The sequence below is a fragment of the Hylobates moloch genome, unplaced genomic scaffold, assembly GCF_009828535.3.
Source record: "Hylobates moloch isolate HMO894 unplaced genomic scaffold, HMol_V3 SCAFFOLD_7, whole genome shotgun sequence".
NCBI classification, from domain to species: domain Eukaryota; kingdom Metazoa; phylum Chordata; class Mammalia; order Primates; family Hylobatidae; genus Hylobates; species Hylobates moloch.
The window spans coordinates 57,864,262-57,874,052 of record NW_026652282.1 but is presented as its reverse complement, the minus strand read 5'-3'; the positions used below and the strand labels follow the sequence as shown (position 1 = coordinate 57,874,052).

The 9,791-nt window shown below is 38.6% G+C and overlaps 1 protein-coding gene across 1 annotated transcript in view; it reads left to right on the top strand.

Annotated features, from left to right (window-relative positions):
• Positions 1–9,791, top strand: part of TEX11 (testis expressed 11) — a 363,344-nt gene that overhangs the window by 332,921 nt on the left and 20,632 nt on the right. Inside the window, exons 20-22 of the mRNA XM_058441322.1 lie at positions 2,472–2,621; positions 3,849–3,957; positions 5,014–5,134. Of these exons, the coding sequence (XP_058297305.1) occupies positions 2,472–2,621; positions 3,849–3,957; positions 5,014–5,134 (380 nt within the window). The remainder of the gene's footprint in view (positions 1–2,471; positions 2,622–3,848; positions 3,958–5,013; positions 5,135–9,791) is intronic.

The following is a 9,791-nucleotide window of genomic DNA, read 5'->3' as shown; positions in this document are numbered from 1 at the left end:
GGCCTCAAGTGATCCACCTGCCTTGGCCTCCCAAAGTGCTGGAATTACAGTTGTGAGCCACCATGCCTGGCCCTTGTTCTTTATTTCTAAGTATTTTCTTCTTTTTGATGCTGTTATAAAGGGAATTGTTTCAATTTTATTTTCAGCTGACTCATTGCTGCTATATAAAAATAGAATTGGCCAGGCATGGTGGCTCACTTTGGGAGGCCAAGGCCAGAGTATCACTTGAGCTCAGGAGTTTGAGACCAGCCTGGGCAACATAGTGAGACCTTGTCTCTAATAAATAAATAAATAAATAAATAAATAATTGATTTTTGTATATTGATCTTGATGAACTTGCTGATTAGTTATAATGGCATTTTACTGGATTCCCTAGGAATTTTATTCACAAGATTATAGCATCTTGTGAATAAGATTGATGTTTTTATTCTTTTTGATGCTATTGTAAATGGATTTGTTTTGCAGAGCTTCAAAACACTTGAAGCAAAAACTGCTAGAACTAAAATGAGGAATAGACAAATCCATAACTACTTGGAAACTTCAATATTCCTTTCTTAGTACTCAATAGAATAGGTCAACAAATACTCAATAAAGATATAGAAGACATGAGCAACACTATCAGCCAACTTGACCTAATTGACATTTAGAACACTCTACCCGACAACAGCAGAATACAGTTTTTTCAAATTCATAAGGAACATTCATCATCGTAAGCCATATTCTGAACCACGAAACAAACTTCAAAAAATTTAAAAGTATTGAAATCATAAAATTATTGAAATATCCAAGTATTTTCTCTGACCACAAGAGAATTATATTATATATCTATAATACAAAGTTATCTGTAAAACCTTCCAATATTTGGAAATTAAACAACATACTTTAAAATAATCCAGTAGGCCAAAGAGGAAGTGACAAGGGAAATTAGGATTTTTTTTAATTGAATGAAGATGAAGACACAACATACAAAAATGTGTAGGCTACAACTAAAGCAGTATCTAGACAAAAGTGTATAGCATTAAATGCTCCTATTAGAAAAAAAAAAAGAAAGGTCTCAAGTAATCTAAGTCTCCACCTTAAGAAACTAGAAAAAATGAGCAAATTAAACCCAATCAAGCAAAAGAAAAGTAATAAAAATAAGAGCACAAATCAATAAAATTTAAAACAGAAAACAGTAGATAAAGTCAATGAAACCAAAAGTTTTTTTTTTCTTTTGAAAAGATCAATACAATTGATAAACCTCTAGCCAGGCAAATCAAGCACAAATTAACAATATCAGTAATAAATGTGGAGACCTCACTAGAGATCCTACAGACATTTTAAAAGGTAATAAGGGAATATTATGAACACTTTTATGTCCATGAATTTAGAATTTTAGGTGAAATGTACAAATTTCTTGAAAGTCACAAACTACCAAAGCTCCCTCAAGAAGAAATATATACTCCTATGCCTATTAATTAAATTCATAGTTTAAAATCTTCCAACAAAGAAAACTGCACTGAAGAATTCTACCTAACATTTAAAGAAGATGTGATACCAACTCTATACAAACTCATCCAGAAAGGAGGGCCAATTCCCAGTTCATCTTATGAGACTATTATCCTGATACCAGTAGTAGACAAAGACAATATAAGAAACTGCAGACCAAGATTCCTCATGAAAATAGATGCAAAACATAAACGCAGAAAAGTAAAGATAGTTGCTACCTTGGTTGGATGGTATTGACTGGAAAGGAGCACAAAGGAACCTTCTGTATTGTTGGAAGTGTTTGTTATCACAATCTAGGTAGTTATTACACGGGTTTAAACACATGTAAAAACTCATCAAGCTGTTTAAGATTAGAGCACTTCTTTCAGTTTGTTGTATATATGTCATACCTCAAAACATTTTTCAATGTTCAATCTACCAAGAAGGATGAATGAAAACTGTCTCACATAGTTTAGTGTATGACACCTGACATGAAATTCTTTCTATGTTGATGCCCAAGAAATTCTGTCGACTAATGAAACAGTTTGGAAACTCTCCTCTATTCTGCTTAAAATAAAGTCACTGTTAGTTTATACAGCACTGTATCTTCTGGTTAACTCAGCCATTAGAGTGAGCACCAGCCCAGTTGAAAGTTCACAAGAAGCAAGTAAACATTGGATTTGAATTAGAATCAATGATAGCAGCAGGGTTTTCTCAGGCTGTTTAGAAGCATTGTGGCAACTGTTTGAGAAAATATAGGTAGTTCTAGTGAATGCACTACAGAATGTTGGAAGTAGCGGTGAGCTTAGAGATTTTAAAATGTTAGAATCAAATAAAAAAATAAATAAAATTTAGAATCTGTCTACAGCAGTGAAGATGACCTTCAAATTGTAAGTAAAATTAATTTTTCTTAGAAGGAAAACCTCTCCAGTTAGTGAAATTACAACCAAAGAGAATAACAAAATATAATCACAAAGAATGTTGCATTTTTGCCTCTTTCTTAGGGACCTTCTCAAATGATTCATGTGAGAAATTGCTTCTGCTGTACGAGTTTGAAGTTAGAGCCAAATTGAATGATCCATTACTGGAAAGCTTCCTGGAATCAGTGTGGGAGCTGCCTCATTTAGAAACTAAAACATTTGAAACAATTGCAAGTAAGAGCTATATTTATGCTTTTGTAAGGCTGGTGCCCGTTTAGATCGTATGACTTTTTTTCTTCTCTTTACTCTTGTTTCTTACCTCCAGGTAGGAAATAATTTTTCCTCATAGCACTTTGTTTCTCCTTCTCTAATGCCATTCTTAGACTATTTTGTATTATGATTATTTGTGCATTTATCTTCTTTACTCTATGAGATTATAATCTCCCAGGGTCATAAACAATAATTACTTAATTTGTACTTACAAACCCTAGCGAAGTTCATTGCTCCTAATAGGTGCTCAAATTTTTTCTGTGTGGAATTTAATTATGTAACTACACAACAGGGGGAGCTCAAACTTTAGAAAGTTTTTCTGGGCTAGCTAGAAATAACAGTGCTTCAACAATCAAAAGTGATGCAATCTTAGCTGTTTGTTGAAATGTACAGAGAAATACTGGTAATATTTTTTAACACAACTGCCACTCTCAAATTTCAGGCCGAACTTTAAGTGGGTTTGGGGGCTTAGAGCCTTTTTGGGAGTACACTGCAGGAAACAGCCTAATTATCTTCCCTTTTTAACTCTCACCCTCTTCAGGAACATGTGTGTGGTTAATAAAAATATTAGGTAGCTCCAAGTGCACAAGAGTCACATTTGCCTTTCCTTGGTCTTGCCAAGACAGAATTCCTAGAGCCATGGAGCAGATGATATGTACTTTATGGACATGTGACAGTGACCACTGCTCCTTGTATAACAGAACTCCAATTCTAAAAATCTGTTAAATGCATCTGGAAGTCTTAGGGTTAGTTACCTCTGATACTCCCTTGTCAAGTGTTTCCTATTTTTAGTATCAGATAAAAATAGAACATTTTAGTACAAACCTGTTTCGATTAGTGCCCTTTTACTGATCTGCTTTCTGTTTCCTTCTTAGTGTGCCCTTCCTTGACTCTCATTCATAAGATTATTGCTTCACCTGTATGACTGTGTGCAAGGTCATAGAAACAGTAGGTTTTCTGTTGATGTTTGCTAAAAAAGGATGTTACTTGGTAATCCCACCATGCTACTCTGCCCAGAAAGTAGAAGCTATTTCCAAAAGCGATTGTAGATTTATCATTTATAAAATTCATTGTTTATTTTTGTTCATCTGTTTCAGCCCAGTTTCATTAGAGAAAGCAAGTGGTAGCCTGGGATGAAAACTGATGGGTGACATTGTCATGTTCACAACCTTTTTCCTTTTCTTCCTTTAGTAATAGCAATGGAAAAGCCTGCACACTATCCTTTGATTGCTCTCAAGGCCTTGAAAAAGGCTTTATTGCTCTACAAAAAGGAAAAATCAATTGATGTATCACAATACAGGTTAGTAAATACAATCCAGCCTTTTTGCTAGCCAAAAGAACTATAGTCAATGCCTCATAAGTAACCAATCGTTCTTAATTGACCCAACTTAAAAGATGATATGGGGATGATCTGGGGGCACTCTTGTGAACAGCTCCATACTGAGAGTTGTATTACAGACCAATAATTATTTAGCAAAGTCAAGGAGCTTGGTTTTCCCAAAGGAGGAAAGAAAAGGGGAAAAGTTACTTCTTTGTGTGAATCTTTGTATATAATAAAACTGCTAAGTACCTTTCTTTCTTTGTTTCATCGCTAAATAATATTCCAAATGTACAGAAAAGTACAGGGGTTAATATAACAAACACCAACATATCCACCACCCAGATTTATTTGTTTTATTTTTAGAGATGGAGTCTCGTGATGTTGCCCAGGCTGGATTCAAACTCCTGGGCTCAAACGATTCTCCACCTCAGCTTCATGAGTAGCTGGGATTACAGGCACGCAGCACCCAAATTTAACAAATGTTAACATCTTGCTATGTTTGCCTCATTATTTTTCTAAGCACTTTAAGCACCGATAAGTGCTGTATAAAATATTATCTATTGGAGACTTTTTTGTTTTCTGTGTCCAGACATGGGGAAAAATAGATGTTGTGTGACTTTTTTTGTCTGGAAAACATCATTGCAGTCTTCCTGTGTTAAGGCACGAAAGACAGTTCTTGTGGAATCATTCCACTTTAAACCCCAGTTCCCTTGCCCATTTGAGGAAGTACCGAGATGCTTTAAAATGCCTGTAAATTGAACCAGCTCATAAAATATAATAGCCACAACTCCTTCGTGCAGGAAACTAAAAAAAGAATGAAAGACAACCATGGGCATGAAAAAAGAAAGGATTGGTCAACCTGTTTTACAGCTTCAAAAATCTGTCTTCTGAGGTTGGAGGCCAGATAAAACCGAGGGAAGAACAGAAGTGTTTTGAAGCTGTTAGTCTGGGATGAGATCCAGATTTTACTTATCTTAGCCATGAAGCCGATGATTTCTTTCCTTATGGGATGAGTTTTCTCTTTTTGATTTTCAGCAAATGTATGCACAACTTGGTTAACCTCTCAGTGCCAGATGGGGCGTCGAATGTAGAGCTCTGTCCCCTGGAAGAAGTTTGGGGCTATTTTGAAGATGCTCTGAGCCACATTAGCCGCACTGTAAGTCAAATAGTGATATTAAACTTTCAGTTAATTTTAAAGAACTGAACTGTCTTGTGTACTATAAATTATATACAATAATGCTTTCTGATATGAGTTTTAGGATAAATTCATATTGCAATTTTGTAGTTACACACTACAGAATTTTCCTGGGTTTCTGAAATATAAATAGTTGAAAGTAGACATTTTCTAACACAAGTGTATTATGGATTAGGTCCAAGTAGCAGTACCACCAGGCATTTTGAATTATTTTATATTTTCAAATCATGGTGGGATGATTACTTCCTCTGTGATGATATGAACCTTTTGAAAAAAAGTTATTGCTATTCCCATCCTTTCTCAGAAGAGTAGAAGGAACATTGAAGACCTGTATTCTAGTCCCTCCTCTGCTGATTTATTTTTCTTTTCTGTGCAGGTTTATTCAGTGGTTTTAAAATTAGGTTTCTTGAGGTATAATTTACATATCATAAAATTCACCCATGGCTTGTGCACAATTCAGTGAATTTATAGAGTTGTGCAACTATCGTTACAATCCAGTGTTTTTAAATTTTAAAAATGTTTTATTTTTAATTTTTGTGGGTACATAGCGGTGTATATATTTATGGGGTACATGAGATTTTTTGGTACAGGCATATAATGCATAATAATCATATCAGAATAAATGGGGTATCCATCACCTCAAGCATTTATCCTTTGTGTTATAAGGAATTCAATAATACTTTTAGTTTTTAAAAATGTACAATTAAATTATTGTTGATTATAATCACCCTGTTGTGCTATTAAGTACAGATCTTATTCATTCTATTTTTCGTACCTATTAACCATTTCCACATTTCTCCCACCCCTCCTCTGGTAGCCATCACTCTACTCTTTCTCTCCCCAACAGTTCAATTATTTTAATTTTTAGCTTTCACAAATAAGTGAGAACATGGGAAGTTTTTGTGTGTGTGTGTGCTGGGCTTATTTCACTCAACATACTGACCTCCAGTTCCATCCATGTTGTTGCAAGTGACTGGATCTTATTCTTTTTTATGGCTGAATCATACTCCATTGTGTATAAGTACCACATTTTCTTTATCCATTCATCTGTTGATGGACACTTAGGTTGCTTGCAAATCTTAGCTATTGTAAACAATGCTGCAACAAACATAGGAGTGCAGATACCTCTTTGATATACTGATTTCCTTTCTTTTGAGTATGTATCCAGTAGTGGGATTGCTGGATCATACAGTAACTCAATTTTTAGTATTTTGAGGAACCTCTGAACTGTTCTCCATAGTGGTTGTACTAATTTACTTTCCCACCAACAGTGTGCGAGTGTTCCCTTTTCTCCACATCCTCACCAGCACTTGCTATTATTGCCTGTCTTTTGGATATAAGCCATTTTAACTGGGGTGAGATGATATGTCATTGTAGTTTTGATTTGCGGTTCTCTGATGATCAGTGATGGTAAGTACCTTTTCATATGCCTGTTTGCCATTTGTATGTCTTCTTTTGAGAAATGTCTATTCAGATCTTTTCCTTATTTTAAAACTCGATTATTAGATTTTTTTCCTATAGAATTGTTTGAGCTCTCTATATATTCTGGTTATTAATCCCTTATCAGAGGGGTAGTATGTAAATATTTTCTCTTATTCTCTAGGTTGTCTCTTCACTTTGTTGATTGTTTCCTTTGCTGTGCAGAAGCTTTTTAGCTTGATGTAATCCCATTTGTCCATTTTTGATTTGGTTGCCCATACTTGTAGGATATTGCTCAAGGAAGCTTTGCCTACTCCAATATCCTGGAGAGCTTTCCCAGTATTTTCTTGTAGTAGTTTCATAGTTTGAGGTGTTAGATTTAAGTCTTTAATCCATTTTGATTTGATCTTTGTATAAGGCAAGACATAGGGATCTCAAGTTTCCTCCTGCATATGGATATCCAATTTTTCCAGCACCATTTATTGAAGAGACTCTCCTTTCCCCAAAGTATGTTCTTGGCACCTTTGTCAAAAATGAGTTCACTGTAGATGTATGGATTTATTTCTGGGTTTGCTATTCTGTTCCACTGTGTTGAGCTGCCTGGGGCTGGAGGAGGGGTGATACAAGCAACCTTGTGGCCACTACCACTGGGACTGTGCTGGTCAGTCCTGAAGCCAGCACAGCACTGGGTCTCACCCAAGGCCCACTGTAACCACTACCTGGCTACCACCTATGTTTGCTCAAGGCCTTAGGGCTCTACAATCAGCAGGTGGTGAAGCCAGCCAGGCTGTGTCCTTCCCTTCAGGGCAGCGACTTCCCCCTGGCCCCAGAGATGACATGCAGGAGCCAGGGCCTGGAGTCAGAAACCCTAGAAATCTACCTAGTGCTCTATTCTACTGCAGCTTAGCTGGTATCCAAACCACAAGACAAAGTCCTTCCCACTCTTTCCTCTCTCCACACGCAGAAGAGTCTCTCCCCGTGGCCACCACCATCAGGTGGTGTGGGGAGTTCTGCCGGGCTACTGCCAGTGTTCACTTAAGGCCCAAGGGCTCTGCAATCAGCTTGTGGTGAGTGCTGCCATGCCTGGGACTCATACTTCAGAGAAGTGGGCTCCTCTCTGGCCCAGGACAGGTACAGAAATGCCATCCAAGAGCCAAGGCCTGGAACTGGGGACCCTAGGAGCCCACTTGCTGCTCTAACCCACTGTGGCTGAGTGGATATCTAAGCTGCAATACAAAATCCTCTTTACTCTTCCCTCTGCTTTTCTCAAGCAGAAGGAGTCTCTCCTCATAGCCACCACAGCTGGGAATGTACTGGGTCACAACTGAAGCCAGCATGTCTCAGAGTCTCACCTAAGGCCCACAGTATGTACTACCTGGCTACTGCTGCTGATCATTGAGAGCCAAAGTGCTATTTAGTCAGCAGGTGATGAATCCTGCCGAGACTGGGTCCTTCCCTTCAAGGCAGTGGGTACCCTTTAGCCCAAGGTGTGTCTCAAAATGTTATCTGGGAACTAGGGCCTGGAATGGGGCCCTCATAACTATGCCAAGTGCCCTATCCTACTGTGGCTGAGCTGGTATCCAAGATGCAAGACAAAGTCCCCCTTAAGCTTCCCTCTCCTCTCCTGTAGTGGAAGGAAGGGGTCTGTTTTGGAGCTGCAAACTGCACTGCCTGGGGTTGAGGGAGGAGTCGTGCAATCACTCCCTTGGCTGCCCTGGCTGGTGTTTCACTAGGTCGCATGTCCCCCAGATGCACTGGCTCCAAGCCCAGCACTGCACTAGGATTTGCCCAGGAGTTGCAGTCCTTGTGGCCTAGACTGCCTCTCAAATTTATTTAGAACCCCAGAGCACTTTAGCTCTCAGTGGCAAGGCTTGTTGGAACTCAAGTTCCAACTACTGGAATGGACAATTGCTCTCTAGCTAGGGCTGGTCTAAATACTCCCTCCATGAGCATCAGTTGAGTTCTGCCCAGTGTTACTTTCCGCTGTGACAGGGCAGCACTGAGTTCCAAGCAAGATCCCACAATCACTGTGCTCTCCCTTCCCCAATCACCAGATTCGCCATGCCATGCAGCCACTGTTGGGGCATAGGAGAGGGGTGGCATTGGCAATTCAAGATTGTCTTTCCTACACTCTTCAGTGGCTCTTTCAGTGATACGAAGTTAAAACCAGGTGCTGTGATCACTCACCTGATTTTTTATTCTTTTTTAAAAATTTTGTTAGTATTATACTTTAAGTTTTAGGGTACATGTGCACAACGTGCAGGTTTGTTACATATGTATACATGTGCCATGTTGGTGTGCTGCACCCATTAACTCGTCATTTAGCATTAGGTATATCTCCTAATGCTGTCCCTCCCCCCTCCCCCCAACCCACAACAGTCCCCAGAGTGTGATGTTCCCCTTCCTGTGTCCATGTGTTCTCATTGTTCAATTCCCACCTATGAGTGAGAATATGCGGTGTTTGGTTTTTTGTCCTTGCGATAGTTTGCTGAGAATGATGGTTTCCAGCTTCATCCATGTCCCTACAAAGGACATGAACTCATCATTTTTTATGGCTGCATAGTATTCCATGGTGTATGTGTGCCACATTTTCTTAATCTAGTCTATCATTGCTGGACATTTGGGTTGGTTCCAAGTCTTTCCTATTGTGAACAGTGCTGCAGTAAACATACGTGTGCATGTGTCTTTATAGCAGCATGATTTATAATCCTTTGGGTATATACCCAGTAATGGGATGGCTGGGTCAAATGGTATTTCTAGTTCAAGATCCCTGAGGAATCGCCACACTGACTTCCACAATGGTTGAACTAGTTTACAGTCCCACCAACAGTGTAAAAGTGTTCCTGTTTCTCCACATCCTCTCCAGCACCTGTTGTTTCCTGACTTTTTAATGATGGCCATTCTAACTGGTGTGAGATGGTATCCCATTGTGGTTTTGATTTGCATTTCTCTGATGGCCAGTGATGATGAGCATTTTTTCTTTTTTGAATTTATGCTGATTTTTTTTTCTTTTTTTTTTTATTTTTATTATACTTTAGGTTTTAGGGTACATGTGCACAATGTGCAGGTTTGTTACATATGTATCCATGTGCCATGTTGATTTCCTGCACCCATTAGCTCGTCATTTAGCATTAGGTATATCTCCTAATGCTGTCCCCGCACCCCCCACCCCCCACCCCACAACAGTACCTGGAATGTG